The sequence below is a fragment of the Sinocyclocheilus rhinocerous genome, unplaced genomic scaffold, assembly GCF_001515625.1.
Source record: "Sinocyclocheilus rhinocerous isolate Xijiao unplaced genomic scaffold, SAMN03320098_v1.1 scaffold869, whole genome shotgun sequence".
NCBI lineage: Eukaryota > Metazoa > Chordata > Actinopteri > Cypriniformes > Cyprinidae > Sinocyclocheilus > Sinocyclocheilus rhinocerous.
Window position 1 is genome coordinate 782,644 of NW_015653483.1, and position 17,599 is coordinate 800,242.

General features: G+C 37.9%; 1 protein-coding gene across 4 annotated transcripts in view; it reads right to left on the reverse strand.

Annotated features, from left to right (window-relative positions):
- Nucleotides 1-17,599, reverse strand: part of LOC107716318 (regulating synaptic membrane exocytosis protein 1-like) — a 79,702-nt gene that overhangs the window by 26,834 nt on the left and 35,269 nt on the right. For all 4 annotated transcript variants that reach the window (XM_016522695.1, XM_016522694.1, XM_016522696.1 and 1 more), the window contains 5 exons: nucleotides 8,490-8,791; nucleotides 6,393-7,207; nucleotides 2,047-2,087; nucleotides 1,128-1,238; nucleotides 825-924 (listed from right to left, as the gene is read on the reverse strand). In XM_016522695.1, coding sequence (XP_016378181.1) covers nucleotides 825-924; nucleotides 1,128-1,238; nucleotides 2,047-2,087; nucleotides 6,393-7,207; nucleotides 8,490-8,788 — 1,366 coding nt within the window. In that variant the 5' untranslated portion in view covers nucleotides 8,789-8,791. The remainder of the gene's footprint in view (nucleotides 1-824; nucleotides 925-1,127; nucleotides 1,239-2,046; nucleotides 2,088-6,392; nucleotides 7,208-8,489; nucleotides 8,792-17,599) is intronic.

A 17,599-nucleotide genomic window follows, 5' to 3' on the forward strand; every position in this document is an offset into this window, starting at 1 on the left:
GTTGTACACAGAAGCAGTTCCGGGAGCATGACGTATGAGGTCAGCTTTGCACATGCGCCGCTCAGAAGTGTCGCACGCGGAAGCGCAGGGGAGAGATCAAAACAAAACAACGGTCAAGAATTAGAAGTGCAAAACGAGGATTTGTAAAGAAGAATGTCAGAGGATTTTGATATAAGCCAAGAGGAGACTGATTTGCCTTTGCTAAAGTAAGGAAACTTACTTGAATATGGATATTTGTCTTACAAAAACGCATCGATTCGCTACAGAAGGCCTTTGTTCACCCCCCGGAGCCGTGTGAGACACTTTTTTTTATGGATGGGCGATTTTTATTTAAGTTCTTTTGGACCGAAGCAATGCAACACCCGCTGAGTGGCATTAAACAGCTTGACAGATCAAAGACAATTTTTAATATAACTCAGACTGGATTTGTCTGAAAGAAGAAAGTCATATACGCCTAGGATGCCTCGGGGGTGAGTAAAACACGGCCTAATTTTCATTTTTGGTGAACTAACCCTTTAGGGGTGATTTATATACACTCACCGGCCACTTTATTAGGTACACCTGTTCAATTTTTATTTTTTTTATCTTTGATTTTAACATTTTAATGCTTGTTTTATCTCACTTTAAATAATTTGAAGTCATCTTGAGGCCACCTTAGAAGTTTGCTAGTGGGCCCTGGGCCTGGTTGAGAACCACTAATATATGCATCCATATTATGATTAATTTGCTAAATCAGTGTATGAGGTAATTTATTTGATTACACTGTTTAATCAATTAACAGTCCTAGTTTTTAAGTTACAAACTGAGAGAGGTTCTGGACTCACCGGCCCGTAGATGACCCACCACATCAGCTATACTTCCTTTCTTGACTTTGGTGATGAAGGCCCCAAGTCTCCCAGTTTCTGTAATCTTCCCCCCGACCACCTGTACCCGTACAAATCATTTAAAGATGGGTAAAGTCTACAGAGAATTCATAAATGCCACAAAACCTATTGTGCATATCCAGTGCATTGTTTTTTCCTTTTTTCGTACATGGCCAATGACATGGTGTAGTTGTTGACTTCATAACAGTCAGGAGAGGAACTTGTGTTTATACAGTATGTTTATGCGAGTTGCTTTCCCCTTACCTTTAGCCCTAGCAGAGACCCAGCCTCTTTTGGCATGGCTGTTCGCTTGCTCAAAGTGATTCGGCCAATTAAATGATCACCTTCCTTGGAGGGCTGCCATGTAACCGGATGCTAAAGAGAACAAGGCAGAGATTAATCCCATCAGAGAAAGTACCATCCCATTACATCTAACCCTTACCTCACCTTCACACTCATGCGCATTCACACACACAGACACAACCAGGGTTATTATAGTTAACAGAAGCTAAAATTAAACCCATAAAAACCATGTTCATTTAGTTTCACTTGATGTACTAAACAAACTAAATCTGAAATAAAAATTAATAAAAACTATATAGATATATATATATAAAAAAAAGCACAGCACAACAAAAAATTACTAAAACTAAAAGGAAAAAAAAAACTAATTCAAAATATAAAAAAAAAAACTATAATATTATTTTAATTATACTAAATAACACTGTACATAATTCATGAGTGTTCTCTGTCACTTTAAAGTTATAAAAACAAAGCTTAAATTCTTAATTTAAAATTAAGAAGCTTAATTAAGCAAAGCTTAATTCACTTTCCTGATCATACTGTAAATGATTGCAAAAGAAAATGTTATTCTAAAGAAGTCATTCTAATACTTTTTCAAAAAGTTAATTTTCTACTTCTGTCACTCAAGGCACAAATGCTATGCTATGCATAACTTCATGCATTTCCTAGGAATTGAACCCATGACCTTGGCAATGTTAGTGCTTTGATGTTTGAGCTACAGTGACATATGTAACAAATACGTTCCAATTGATTTACAATTGATAGTTCTGCCATACATTTTCTTCTCAAAAAATATCACATCCTGGAAGTAAAATGGTCGGTAAACATCAATTCATGTTGAATTTTAAATGATTATAGCACAAAGTAGGAAAAGACTTACATGCCACGCAGTGGGGTCCAGTGGACAGCACTCCCAGTCCCCTAAAACACACACACACACACACACACACAAATGTTCATAGAGTTATACTATACATATGTTGACTATGTGAGCTGCCACCTTACACTAGCCAAAGTCCATCTCTAAACCTGCTCTGTTTATGCTTAATGAATATCTGAGCCCCAAAAGGGCATCTGCAGCCAAGATCTCATGCTGAAATATGTTCTGCTTTGACCCACCTGCAGAGCAAGATGGAGAACTGGGATTGTGTTTGTTAATTTGTGTTTAAGAGCTACATTTAGTCCCCAGACAGGGGAAGCAATGCTGACACCAAAGCTGAATATACACTCCCACACAGACACACACAGGCACAAAGGGACAGTCTCAGCCCTTTCTGTGACGTTGGCCTTCTATTTACTGTTGGCATGTTATATGGATGAGTGCCTTGTGCATACGGGTTTCTGGACTGTTTTCCGGTTATTTTTGAGCACTTGGGGTATCGAGCATGGGTGAGGAGTGCTCAAATTGTCATCCGAAAAACAAAAATAGATTGTAAAAATTAATTGTTGCTATAGACAACAGATTTGAATTACTTTTAGTCAGCTCTTAAAATGTTCAATTAAAAGTAGGGCGATTCATCTGCGATTTTGAACGTGATATTGCGTAGCTTGTCAGCGAACTACGGCTCTGTGTACCTTGAGACCTGGATAGCTTACTTACAAGCATGTCAGGGAATCTTCATAGGTTAGTATTTTTAAGGAAGGCTCTAATCCAGTTCTGAGCAGGGTTGTCCTATAAAACGTTACTCTAAATAAAAATGTTAAACTCTGGAAAGCAACAAAATTCAACTATCACTCCTGAAAGTTTTAACAGCTAAAAAAAACACCCCAGAAAAAAAAAATTTCAGCACAAAACAATGAGCAACTTACAAAAGCAACATGCATAAATCATAATCAAATGCCATGAAGTAATATTAAGTAGAAGAGGTCTGCATGAAGTAATATTAAGTAGCTGTCTAAGGGTATAAATATTTAATATATTGCTTGTTGCATGGTGGATTGGTCCCCTGTGTGGGCTTTAATCTAAGCTTTGTACTTCTCATTCACATGACCTCCAAAATATAGTGCTTAGCAAATAAATATTTCATTAGTACATAGTTTCACGTTGCAACATTCAGTATGTATTGTTACACAATTATATTATTCTACCAAAGAGTGACAGATAGGTGCTTCCTCAACTATAGGCACTTATACAATGCTTGCTCTTCAGTAGAAACAGAAAAATAAAAATAAAAATAAAAAATAAAATCAAGAAATCAAGAAATCAAATATATCAACCTCTGATAGATTAAACTGCACACAGTTAAACATTTTTTACCCACCTCTGTACAACTGAAAAATAACAGTTTTTTTTTTTGTTTAAAGTTCAAATTATACATCCATTCTTTGGGCATTAATAACAGAACCAATATATTAACTTTAAATAGCAAAAGTATGAGGTGTCAACTTGAATTGTTCAGTTCCTATTCTTTAGAAGAAAGAGTCGATTCTCTTACCTGTTGTTTCTGTTGAACCTGATGAAATGTTGCACAGATAAGAGCAACCTTGTGTTCTGCTTAACCTCTTCTCAGTCTCCTGTTCTCCTATTTTAAGTCTCTCATTCCTTCTCCTATAGTCTGTCTTTCCTAGTCACCCCACAATGTTTACATTTCACCCCTGGCTTGTGTTAATACACTGACCTTTTAAGTCTGTGTTCAGTCAGTTTGCCAGGCTAACAGCCCAGTATAACCTCCTCTCCTTTACAACCCAAACATCAACCAGTCAAAGCCAGTGCTTTTAGTCAGCTCTTAAAATGTTCAATTAAAAGTAGGGCGATTCAACTGCGATTTTGAACGTGATATTGCGTAGCTTGTCAGCGAACTACGGCTCTGTGTATTAAATGCCACTCCATTTGAAAGCAGATGATGGAGATTTCACAGAACCGGCTTTACTGCCGAGATGCGCATGACAATCGCATGCGATTTATCGTGCAGTTCTAATTAAAAGTGTAATGTACTTTCAGTTGGCCAGTTGCTTTTATATGGACAAATGTTCAATAAATACTGTAAGTTGTATTTGCTAAGAGAAGCATCACTTTTATTATTGCTGATACTTTTTTTTTAACCTTGTGAATTATGAAGCTGACAAAAAAAAACACTCAGATCACCTTAGCACACAGACACACATTTATATAGATTAATTCAGCACAAAACAATGAGCAACTTACAAAAGCAACATGCATAAATCATAATCAAATGCCATGAAGTAATATTAAGTAGAAGAGGTCTGCATGAAGTAATATTAAGTAGCTGTCTAAGGGTATAAATATTTAATATATTGCTTGTTGCATGGTGGATTGGTCCCCTGTGTGGGCTTTAATCTAAGCTTTGTACTTCTCATTCACATGACCTCCAAAATATAGTGCTTAGCAAATAAATATTTCATTAGTACATAGTTTCACGTTGCAACATTCAGTATGTATTGTTACACAATTATATTATTCTACCAAAGAGTGACAGATAGGTGCTTCCTCAACTATAGGCACTTATACAATGCTTGCTCTTCAGTAGAAACAGAAAAATAAAAATAAAAATAAAAAATAAAATCAAGAAATCAAGAAATCAAATATATCAACCTCTGATAGATTAAACTGCACACAGTTAAACATTTTTTACCCACCTCTGTACAACTGAAAAATAACAGTTTTTTTTTTTGTTTAAAGTTCAAATTATACATCCATTCTTTGGGCATTAATAACAGAACCAATATATTAACTTTAAATAGCAAAAGTATGAGGTGTCAACTTGAATTGTTCAGTTCCTATTCTTTAGAAGAAAGAGTCGATTCTCTTACCTGTTGTTTCTGTTGAACCTGATGAAATGTTGCACAGATAAGAGCAACCTTGTGTTCTGCTTAACCTCTTCTCAGTCTCCTGTTCTCCTATTTTAAGTCTCTCATTCCTTCTCCTATAGTCTGTCTTTCCTAGTCACCCCACAATGTTTACATTTCACCCCTGGCTTGTGTTAATACACTGACCTTTTAAGTCTGTGTTCAGTCAGTTTGCCAGGCTAACAGCCCAGTATAACCTCCTCTCCTTTACAACCCAAACATCAACCAGTCAAAGCCAGTGAAAAAGTATTCAGCGCATACCATCTCCTTTATAAGTATCCACTGTAGATACACTGTAAAATACTGTTTTTAATACTTGGATATGTAATTTATTAGTATGTAAATTAGGTATTCAGCCTTTTACACACAAAAAAGGAAAAAAAACAAGATTTTCACTTTCACTTAATAAAACAAATAAATAATCTATCTATCTATCTATCTATCTATCATTATTTTATATGTTTTTTAATTCACTATACCGTTCCGAAGTTTGGGGTCAGTGAGACTTTTTTTTTTTTATGAATACATTTGGTAACACTTTATTTCGATAGTCCAGTTTAGACATTCTATTAACAGTAAGTAACTTTGCAACTACATGTCAACTAGCAGTTAGTAGAGTATTAGTAGACTGTCTGCTTAATATCTTCTAACACTTTCTTTGTCAACATTCTACTAACCCTAAACCTACCCTAAGTCTACTCTGAGAGTTAGTAGATATGTAGTTGCAAATTAATGATAATTAGTTGACATGTAGTTGACATGTAGTTACAAAGTTACTTATAGTTAATAGAATGTCTAAAGTGGACTATCTAAATAAAGTGTAACCATACATTTATTCAGCAAAGATGCATTAAATTGATCAAAGTGTCAGTAAAATCATTTATAAAAGATTTCTATTTAAAATAAATGCTGTTCTTTTGAACATTCTATTTACCAAAGAATCCTTAAAAAAAATGTATTTCTGCAAAACTATTTCCGCACAACTATTGTCAACATTGAGCACCAAATCAGCATTGTCAAATGATTTCTGATCCTAAACTTTTGAACAGTTGTGTATATATAAAATGTCAAATTATTATTTTTTTTTCAGTATGTTTTATAAAGTATATCTTCTCAGTGGACCTCCTGCTGTACATTTATGGGCGATCATTGTTGAAAACAATGTTGAAAATTGTTGAAAAACCATTTGCACACAAAGCAAATGAAAAGCCTTGCAGCATTTAAAAGAAGTTATGCAACCTCTTGATAGTCACCGCTAATCGATTTGCGTGTTGCAAAAATTACTAAATTCATCAATCAAACCAAATATTACATTCATATTGATGATGGTTTCCTTTTCTGAATCATGGAGGTCTGTGTTTATGCAAACCCATGATTAAATGTATCAATTATACAAAAGCAGGTATCTATCTGACCCACCTCTCTCGCTGACGCTCTCAATCTCCACATCTTCACAACTGGTGTATTCTGGTGTCGAACCGGCCTCTTCCTCCGAGCTGCTGACAGACATCTGCCTCTTGTTTCCGCCCCGTTTGCTCTTGTAGGGGCGGGGCGGGGGTGGTCGTAGAGACTCCGATTGGTCAGAGCTGAGCGAATCATTGCGCAGCATGCTCTCAGCTTTTTGTCGTGTTGATTTGCGCAGCAGCGCAGCCGAGCTGGGGTCCAAATGGCTCGGCTGCAACTTCCTGTCCCATTCCTGAGGCTCCCTGAGCTCAGGTGGGCCTGCGGGCATGGCAGGGCCCACCCTGAACCCCGGAGCGGGCGGCTGTGGGGTGTGGTTTGTTTTAGGAGGAGGACCCTGCACAATAGGCGCACCCTGCAAACCTTTACCCCCCGCGGTCCTTTCTGGGGCGTAGGCCTGCTGCTGGCCCTCCAACGAGGCCTGCCGCCCATCTGCCCATCTCCGTGCACATCTGTTGTCCTGCACTATCTCCCCCGCTTCCCTCGCCTTAGGGTGCATACGTCCATCAGGCTCTGCCGGCTGGAGTTTGGCCAGATGATGTGGAGTATTTGGGTTAGTCCTGCACTGTTCCCTGGGTGGTTTCTGCTCCCCCTCAGTCCTCCTGGTCTCAGGACTGTCGTGCTCTTGAGAGCGAGTCTTCATCAGTCTTCGACTTTCTCTCCGATTTTCTCCGGTATCTCGCTCTTCGGAGTGGATTTTGGATAGGCCTCGCCGCCTCTCACCTCTTGGCCCTAGCTTGCCATTCTGATCAGAGGCTGCTGGTGGCTTCTTTCTAGAGGTCAAATAATCACACAGCATCAAAAAGAGACATTCTTGCGTACAGTCTTACACCTTGTTTGTCTAGATTGTCTGTCCATATTGAAAAGGACTGGATGTTGTTTTAATGAGACATCACAATGCATCAAATAGAAACCAAATGAGCGACACAATGTCCTGATGCTCCTTGTTTGTCATGAAAAGACTCGGCTGAGCTGGTCTGCAGGTCTGAGCTGGTTTAATCTGGTACTCAAGCCTGGCCAAACTGGTCTTCAGTCCGTCTAGCTGGGGTCCCTGCCTGGCTAAACTGGTGTTTAGCTGGTTTAGTTGGCCAGCTAAAGAGTGCCCAAACTGTATCTGAAATCAGCCAAAAGACATGCCTAACAAGGCTAAGACAAACCAAGACCAACAAACCAGCACGGCATCTCTTCTAACATATTTGGCTGTTTAGACATGTAAATTATATAATACATATTATAATACAATCTAAGGTTCTTCATTGGCATCCATGGAACCTTACAAGGTTCTTTTTAGTGGAAAACGATTCTTTAGATTATTTTAATGTTCTTCACACTAAGGAAAATAATGGTCCTTTTAAGAATTGGTCACTGAAAGGTTCTTTGGGGAACCAAAAATGGTTCTTCTATGACATTGCTGAGAAAGCCACAGTTTGAAACCTTTATTTTTAAGAGTGTACTATATACAAATAAAATGTGTCATCCAAAGCTATTAGGCAATTGACTTAAATGTGAATACAACAATATATCTTAACGGCAAAAAATAAACCATTTAGAATTATTCAAGTTGGCATGAAAAGAAAGTTGCGATTATCTTCCCTATTTTATCAGAGTGAAACAGCTACTCAAACAAGAAAAAAATGTAGGGTGGGACTTGATTTTGTCCATCAGGAATTGATTGGATCGTTGGGTTGTTGTTGTCTGCTAATTGCTGTGATCTCATTTGAGTGGCAGGTTGCTGGAGGCATTATTGTACTGTCCACGCACTGTTGAACACATCATCAGAGAAGAGATGTTGTTGCGAGGGGGAGGGATGTCAATGTTTTTGATTAAAGATTACAAGGGCAACTGAACTAAAAAAAACTACATGCACAGATGAATAATTTATAATAAACACAGCAATATTCCATAAACGAATAAAAATTGTCAGTTCTGACTTCATGGAGACTTTTAAGCTAATTTTTGTATGCTATAACCTTTAAAAATTATTATGGAAAAAAGGTTGCTTTACTAGAACATTCTAGATTTTGTATTGAGAGAGAGAGAGAGGCTTAAGTGTACCTTCCTTGTGGAGGCTCACTGCATGAGCGTGATGACGGCGTGTCGGCTGGCCCTGTGGAGGGGCCTTTTCTGGGGTCGGTTGGGGCAGGTGACTGGGAGTCATGGGCAGTGGAAACTGAGGAGTCGAGAGGGTTCTGAGACCTAGAGCACACCTTCTTCTCCCCAATGGGATCTCCACACATGGTCAGTTCACTCACTGCTGAACCCAGCTCTCCAGGCTTGGGCCCTTGGCTGGGAAACCACTCTCCTGATTTAGTGAGCATATCCTGTTGCCTTCGGCACTGGTTACATACCCACATTACCTGGGGTAGAAGAAATACCATATTTCAAATTTAAATTTTCACTAATCTTGTGAAAGTGAAGTGTGTAATTAATGTAAATTTAAACAGAATTACAAAAATAATGAATCCAAAACTGCCTTACTTAGGTTTACATTTCTACTAAACTGGGATATGAGAAAGTGTTTTGACACAGAAAAAAATTACACACTTCCAATATGTAACATTTCAAATCTAACAAGAAGAAAAAAGGCAGATGAAATAAGGATGGCACATTTCATGCATTTCATGATTCTAAGTCAATGAAAAGGGACAAGTTGTGTCCATGATAAAGGAAAAAAAAAAAAAAAAAACTAATAGATAGGACAAAAAGTTTGCATGTATATATAAAATACTGCACATGTGATACCATAAGTTCACGTAAAACATGTCTTCCCTGACTACAAGGCTACAGATGAAAGGGTTCTTCATCATGTGGTGACCAAAAATAAAAGCTGAGGCGTCAAAAAAAGAGCTAATCTGGCAGAGGCACTGAAACCCTGCGATACGTGACTCAGGTCTGACAGACAAAACGGCAGCCCGCTATAAGGGATAATGTAGGCAGGAGGAGGTGTGAACTGAAAAAAATGAGACAGAAAGGAAACTGTTGTGCTAGCAGGGATAAATGTAAAGACAAACAATGAATATAAGGTAGTAATGTTAGCTGACAGAAGGTGGGTGTTGTTGAAACAAGAGGTTGAGACTTGAAACTGCGAGGTCCGTGGGATGTAATCACATGCCCACAGAGCAAAGGCATTGACCATGGTCACTGTGGGAAGATTCGCAGGAACTGTGGGGAAAAAGCATGGCGGGTCGGGCCGAGCTACACGCAAACATTAGCAGCGCTATCCATCACCCTCCTCCACACACACAGAAAGCCTGCCTGCTGATTGCTTTAGCAAGAGGATCAGGAGCGAGGAACACAAAAGATATTGGCACATTCCAAATTTTTTCTCCTTTTTTTCCCACTTCCCTCCTCCAGATTGCTTTTGATTAAAAGCTTGGGAGGTTGAGTGCAAGAGTGAGCGAGGGAGAGGGAGAGACACACATCAACACGTCTATATTTATCCAGGCAGCCGCCCAGCACCATTGGGGATATGCTAAAAAATTCCCCAGCGCGCTGCATAACTTTACTCAGTGAAAACTACCATTGATCCTGCGGATGCAAGGCCAAACAAGTGATCTTACACAGCGCAAACACACACGCACGCATTTAACACGCAAACATATACACACACGTAAGCTTACGCACACACGCAGCCTTCTGCTGCTGATGTCCTTGCCAGACAAACACGCTCTGTGGTTATAGTTGGAAAACGAAATGTTCAAATGTGCCACCTGCTACCATAACTCCTGTCCTTGTTTCCGTTTCTTTTTCTTTCTTCTTTCACTTTCTGTCACTCAACTAACTTATTTAATCATTCTAAACTTTAAATCAAAATTAACATGCTTTGGATGTACTGCAGTCATAAACTAAACAAATCAATAGTACTTTTCCAAAACTTTATTACCATAAATATTTTTGAAAAGTAACAGGTAACATTCACACACAGTAAGAAGCAGCCTACATGTTCTCATCTATGACAACTGTGACAGAACGAGGGAAATAAATCTCTCATCTCATGCGATTCACACACTCAGTCTTCTTCATCGAGACCTATCATCACTCTGTATCAGTGTCAGAAATGAACTCTTTCAACAAAGAGCAATATTTGCCCACTGGAATTGATTTTCAAGTGCATTTTTACCTTCATATGCATGCAGTGTTTTTAAAGCTTAATTTTATTTTATTTGTTTGTCTTCATTAAAATACTTTATAATAGCTACACATTCAAAAACACACACCCCTAAACAGTGAGAATTTAATATTATTTATACACACTGAAAAAAAGCTTCTGCTTTTCTGAATTTCACTCAGAAAATGCTAGTACATTTCACAAATAATTACACAGAAATCATAAGTAACATTGAATTAAAGGTAACATTTTTAGCTTTTTTCAAGTAAATCTTACACTATTTTTTCAGTTTACTATTAGAGTATTAATTCATATTTTGAATTATTTTAAATTATTTTGCCATTTAATTAGATTTTCTGTTCTCATTTTAATTTTAGTTTTATTCATTTTGTTATGTGTTAAGTTTTAATTATGTTAATATGTTAAGTTTATATACATGTATATAAAGTATATATATATAGCTTTAATTTAATTTTAGTTTTAGTACTATAAGTACTTCAGTTTTAGTAGTTTTAGTACTTTAAATTATTTCAGTTAACTGCCAAGGCAGCATTTCTAATTTTCATTTAAGTTTTTTAAGTTTAAGTTTTACATGTAATAATTATATTTTATTGTATTTCAAAATACATTTTTAGTTTTAGTTAATAATAACAATTCATCTGAAACAGCAAATACAAATATCTGACATCTATGGGTATGTACAGTCTGCAGATGCACCACAGTAAATTCATAAATTAAAAATATTATAATCTAACAACAGACAAAGACAGAAAACCAAGGAATTTGCAGCGGGGTATTTTTACCATATATTTGCACTGGGGCACTTTTTTGTCTCTGTTGGTGGCATTTTTTACTCAAGGCCCTGGTTAATTTCTGACCTAGCTCTATACACCTGGCAAATTATACATTATTTGTAATATACACCTGGCTAATTATACTTCATTTTAATGTGAAAAACAAACAAACAAACCCAAACACATGCACAATGATTACGGGGAAGACAGAAAGTCTCCAGTGATCATACTGTAGGAGTGGTGTTAAAACAGAAGTAGAAGTGGTGTGTACGGGGCAGCGAGGGGCAGCTCTCTTACAATGAAAAAGCATTATGCTGTGATTGAACAGGGCTGGCTGACCTCCAAACTAATCTAAAGTAAATCAGCAGCAGAATCCCCAGCTGTCAGGCACAGACCCCGACCCTCCCCACACGGATTACAACACTCAAATACCAGCCGCCTCTCCTCCACCAACCCACAACACTGTACCGCACTGCTTCCTCTCACATAACAGATCACTTATGGACAACAAGACAGGAGGAGGCAGCTGCTTTAATCAAGACAAACTACTTTTAGATGATTTGTTTGTGTGCACATAAGGTAAACTTGTACTACTGGATTAATAATACACAGCTTTACAATATTATAGAATGTGATAATTTAGCAATTGCTTCATAATTCAACAAACTCCCAAGTTTTTCCAAGAAACAGTCCTTGCAAGAACCATAAGAGCATGAGACAGTTGTGGTAAGCCAGAAGATTCAGAATCTGGGCTGCTAGCAATACAGTGATAGGTTCAATCCCTGGGAGGGGTGACCCCTTAAAATTGTAGCTAGATATTGAAAATGTCATATCTTGGGGAATCAAAATTTTCTGGACTGACATATAAGTCAGTGTACTATGAAAACATACTGCAACTTTCAAAACTTCCAATCCAAAAAGATCATTTATTGGAACTATGTTAGTTGCTAATATAACTTATTCCATATGTCCATAACTTATTAATATCAGACATATGAATACATTTAAACTAGGGATGTAACGATTCACTCAACTCACGATTCGATTCATGATTTTGATTTCACGATTCGATTCGATTCATGATTTTTTTTTTTACAAAATGAGATTTAAGACAAATTATAAATTAAATTTGTCCTTTTATTATTGCTTGGACAAAATACTGTACGTTTCTTGCGGTTAATCGTTACGTCCCTAATTTAAACACATAAACACATAATCACACACTTTTAGACATTAACAAGGAACATAAACATTTTATATTATATGATAACGTTCGCTCCTTGAAAACTAGGGAGCATTGGACAAACCATTTTTATTATTTGCAGAACACCCAATCCCTGTTCCTTGCATCTCCCTCCTGTATAATCTGCATAAAATTTCAGCATAAACACACATCGCTAGACAGGTAATGAACACATCTAGTTATCATTTATGATTAATATTCGGCCAAAATGTTGTAAGAACATGTAACAGAACGATGTGTTTAAAGAGAATAAAAATTATCTCAGAAAGAGACTGGTCCTGCCTGTTGTTGATTAATTCCAGCAATGACGTTCTACAATGTTGTCCGTTGATGCTGTACGTAATCATGTCACCGGAAATTGAGTAATCACTGTCCCAATGTGTAGTGAGCCAGGGAACTTACCAGTGACCGAATTCGTGTACACGATATACTGAATTATGAGCTCGGGAGCAAGGGAGCTGATTGAGACACACCCCATGATATTATAGTACATGTTTTGCCAGTGCTTGTTTTGTATTTTTCCATCTATTATTTTTTTTCAACAACCGGATCTTGATGGTTGTTGCATTAGTGATGGAATGTGTTAAACTTTTTTAAAAAGTCTATAAAAATAGGGCCCAACGTACTCTATTATTATGAATGATTAATATGTTTTCCCTGTATTTTGAATCATGCAGTTGCATTGTGTTGTGTTTTACAGTCAAAGGAAATGTCCGTAAACTCAACAGATAATCTCCTGGCAGAAATTTGCTGGTAATTTTTCTGTACTCAGTACAGATTTTTCACTGATATCTGGCAGGCTAATGTTTTCTTTTCTAATCAGACAGATGAAGATGTGGAAATGGCTTTCCAGTTTGTTATACAACACTCAGAGGAAGAGTATTTGGCATTCATGAAATGTAAGCAATGGCTATAAGCTCAATAATATTAAAAACATTCCCAGGGGTCTGTGAGAGAAGGACAAAAAGTGTAAAGGAGCAGAGAAGACCAAAGCCACGAGAGGGTCAGTCTCACCCTGGCAGGAAACTCATCAAACTCCTGCAGGTCCAGTGATGGGCTAATTATCAAGCTAATTAACATCTGCTAATGATCAGTAAAGGCCCTGGTGCCTGTGAGCCACTCTGTCCAAAACACACACACACTCTCTCTGTCCAGCATCCCTTGCTGTCAGTTGATTTCACCTTCAGATCAAACAATAACAACTGCTTCAGCCAAATCTGTTAAAATCAACTTCAAATTGATCACCTGTCTCAAAAAAAGGGCAAGGAAGGATGCACTGTAAAAAAAAATCTGTGACTTTTACGGTAAAATACCGGCAGCTGTGGTTGCCAGAACTTCACCGTAAAAAATATGGTAGCAACATTTTAGGTTTTACAGACTTAACTTAAATTCACAATAAAATACCGTATTTCATTAACTGATGTAATGTTAATAAACCAACATATTGAAGTACTAATATATGTTTTGAACCATTGTAATGCACTGATAACCACCAAAAACAGGTGGTGATGAGAAAGTCACATGATGAACCAAAGCTCATCACAAACAGCTTTACTATGAGCTGAGGAGGGCAATATTTATATATAGAAGGTGCACAGTGTCATTCACACAAACACTAAACCCCATCATGGTGACACATTCTTTTTCACTTCCAAAAACCGTATTTTTAACAGTATTTTACTGTAAAATTACATTAAATGTAATTACATTTATTCACCGAATATAGTATGGAAACTTACTGTTAACCAGTTAACAGGTTTTTACTGTAGCATTTTTACAGTCTTTTACTGTTAAAATCACAATCCTTTTTTATAGTGTGGGTGTAAACTTCTGTTGAAACAGGAAAATCTGCTATAGCATCCTCTCTCTCACCACCTCCATTTTCATTCTTCAAGAATCAGAGTTAAAACAGCAAGAGAAACACATTTTCCCAGGGTGTTAATTTTTTTTTATATTATATTATATTATTTATTATATTAATAAAGATAGAACCCTTCAAAGCTATCAGAATCATCAATGATTTGAATTCAGGTGTCACTGTGAAATGACCTGGATCTAAGCACCTGGATATTTCATTGCATTGTAATGGCTATTTCAAACATACCAAAATAAAGTGAACATCAATATATATAAACTAGACAATAAAGCTGGCACAGTCTACAAAATATCTAAGTTAACCCTCTTAGAAGCAAAGGTTGGAGGATTTTGAAAGTGGGCACAAGTTGAAACTAGACATGAAAATGCTTTTTTTTCTCCCATCTGCATGTATGTGTGCTTTATGTGTGGGCATGTGTTATCCAATACAAGCGTGTCCTGGATTACACTAAAGCACTCGTCCCTCTCCACCCTTTCAATGCGAGATTAAGAGAATGTAATAGACAGTGCTTTTCAGTCATCTCCTCAGAAGACGGTTTATTTTTGTTTGTGTAAAACTGTCAGTGCTTTTGTGATGCAAGAAAAATGACATCCAATCTCAGCTCTTGTGGAACAGTACCTGAATGTCCAGGCAAACAATGTTTGCTGTGAATGAATCTAGAACCTCTTGTTAAAAGAAGACTCGTCATGAATATCTCTGGCTCTTCTCTACCCAGCATCACAATCTGTCCATCACAGCTCACTGAAACAAAACTCCAGAACGGCAGAATCTCAATAGCTCTGTTGATAAATTACTCTCAGTCAAAAATCCGATTAAACACTTGTTCGTATGGTTTCTCTGTCTAAACCACAAACCACTGTGCACACTCAACAGCAGTGGATCTGGTGGGTCGCAACAAAAAGATCTGTCGCAGGTCTGGTCTTCTGGAGTCAAGGTAAAAACATTGCTAAAAGCAAATAGTAAAATGCAAGCTGCTATATAATATAAAGCATAATTAGGATGAATATACTTTTAAAAGTCAGGAGAAAATATACACTACTGATCAGAAGTTTAGGGTCAGTAAGGTTTTTTTTTTTGGAGGAAATTAATATTTTTATTCAGCAAGGATGCATTATATCATGTGACACTAAAGACAAGATAAATGGCTTCTTAAAATTCAGCTTTGCCATCACAGGAACAAATGACATTTAAAAAAAAAATCATTTAAATTTCATTTAAATTGTAATAATATTTCACAGTTTTACTGTTTCTGCTGTATTTTTGACAAAATAAATGCAGCCTTTGGTGAGCATAAGATACTTTTTTTAAAACAATATCTGTAGTTGTTAACATCAAGGTTGTCTATAGAGATAAAATGAAACTGAATTAAATATGAATAAATTTTAAAAGACTTTAATAGTATTTTTGTATTCCAGTTTTGGTACTGTGTTGGGAACCAATGGAAAACTTTCATTTTTAGGAGACTAAAGACATACCGAGTAAAAAGGTCTGAGTATCCTTTAGTTCACATAAATGCTAAACAACTGCTGAGCGTCTTAACAATTTACCAACGGACCATCGTCTGACTCCAGCCGGCTGTGTTTGACTAGCAGCCGAAGGCCTGTCATTTATCACCAGACTCCGCCTCTTCTTATATCTTGTTAATATCATTTCATTTCCATCGCTCGGCCAGATGCGGATAGGCAGGGCTGTCCACCGGTGTCAGGTCCACGCAAACAGGGTGGATAAATGGAGTACTTGAGTTCTGTGAGTGGAGGAAAGGGAAGAACGCAGTTCACGCTTCCACCTCCGACAGCTTGATGAATTGGGGCGGCAACAGGCAGAGCTAGACCCATAATTCAGCATGTTATAAATCCCGGATAAGGATGAAAGACTGCCACAAAAGACATTACCGTCCATTCCATCTAATGAGCCAGTACATCAGCGCCTGGAGCTCACCCACCAGCCCTCTCGCAAAACACTCCTTCACCCGTCCCTCATACAAAGACCATTCCTATTGTTAAATACCGGATCAATAGTCTAAATAATCTATTTCATCTCCCTGCTGATGTTACAAAACCAACTTTCAGTCTTTCGTCACCGAGACATACATCTCATGCTTGACAAGCCATCTGCGGATCGATACGGTGATAAGTTTAGCTCGACTCCCTCGTCAAACATCTCTGCTACAATTCTGCGCGCGAAAGATCATATTTTGAGCGCACTAGTAGACGTGTTATGCCGAGTTCACACTGCATGATTTTAAAACTCGTCGGATCGCCGTTGTTTTCACACTGCGTCACTATCTGGGGTAGCATTCAGTTGCTGCTGTGTTCACATTGCACGATGGATTGGCGACAGGAGGTTTCACATTGCATGACTTCACAATAGGAAGAATCGCCGACAGCTCTGTCTGGTCCGCAAACTACGTTTCACAACAAAACACACGCGAGAAATGATAAGGAAATAACGCTAGAACCTGCGTGCGTCAGACCGGAGTTCTCGCGAGCAAGACTGTAATTATTAAAAAAATATATACTGTATATAGTCCGCAAATTGTCTGTGAGCTGATTTCCAGCTACAAGGAGAAAAAGAAAAACAGATTACGCAGGAGGGAGATGCAGGGAACAGGGATTGGGTGTTCTGCAAAGAGAGTTGGAGGTAAATAATTTTGCAGTAACTGTTATGCTGATGTTGTGGCTGGTCAAGCAAATGTTTCTGCTTGTGTCTGTTTGATATAATTGTTCATATATCTATTAAAATACTGATATTCTGGTCTATAACTCCTCCCCGAACTTCCCTCTGCCCTGTATCTTGGTCTCTCATTGGCTGTAGGTCATCGCCGATGTGCTTTTCAGTCAGAACTCATTTCACACAGCGTGATTGTGAATCGCCGACAGCTCCAGATATTTAGCATGCCAAAAATTTTGCGGGCGTCTGCGACGTGTCGGCGATTCCCTCAGATCGCGTCTTTGATAATTCACACTGCGTGATTGTCACTCGCGTGAACGAGCACCGATTTGCCTCCGATGTCGGGCATTTGTCAGCGATTTCGCAAAACCTGTCGGCGAGTGAAAAATCGAGCTAAAATCGTGCAGTGTGAACTCGGCATAAGGTTCAAACTCGTCGGATCACCGTTGTTTTCACACTGCGTGACTATCTGGG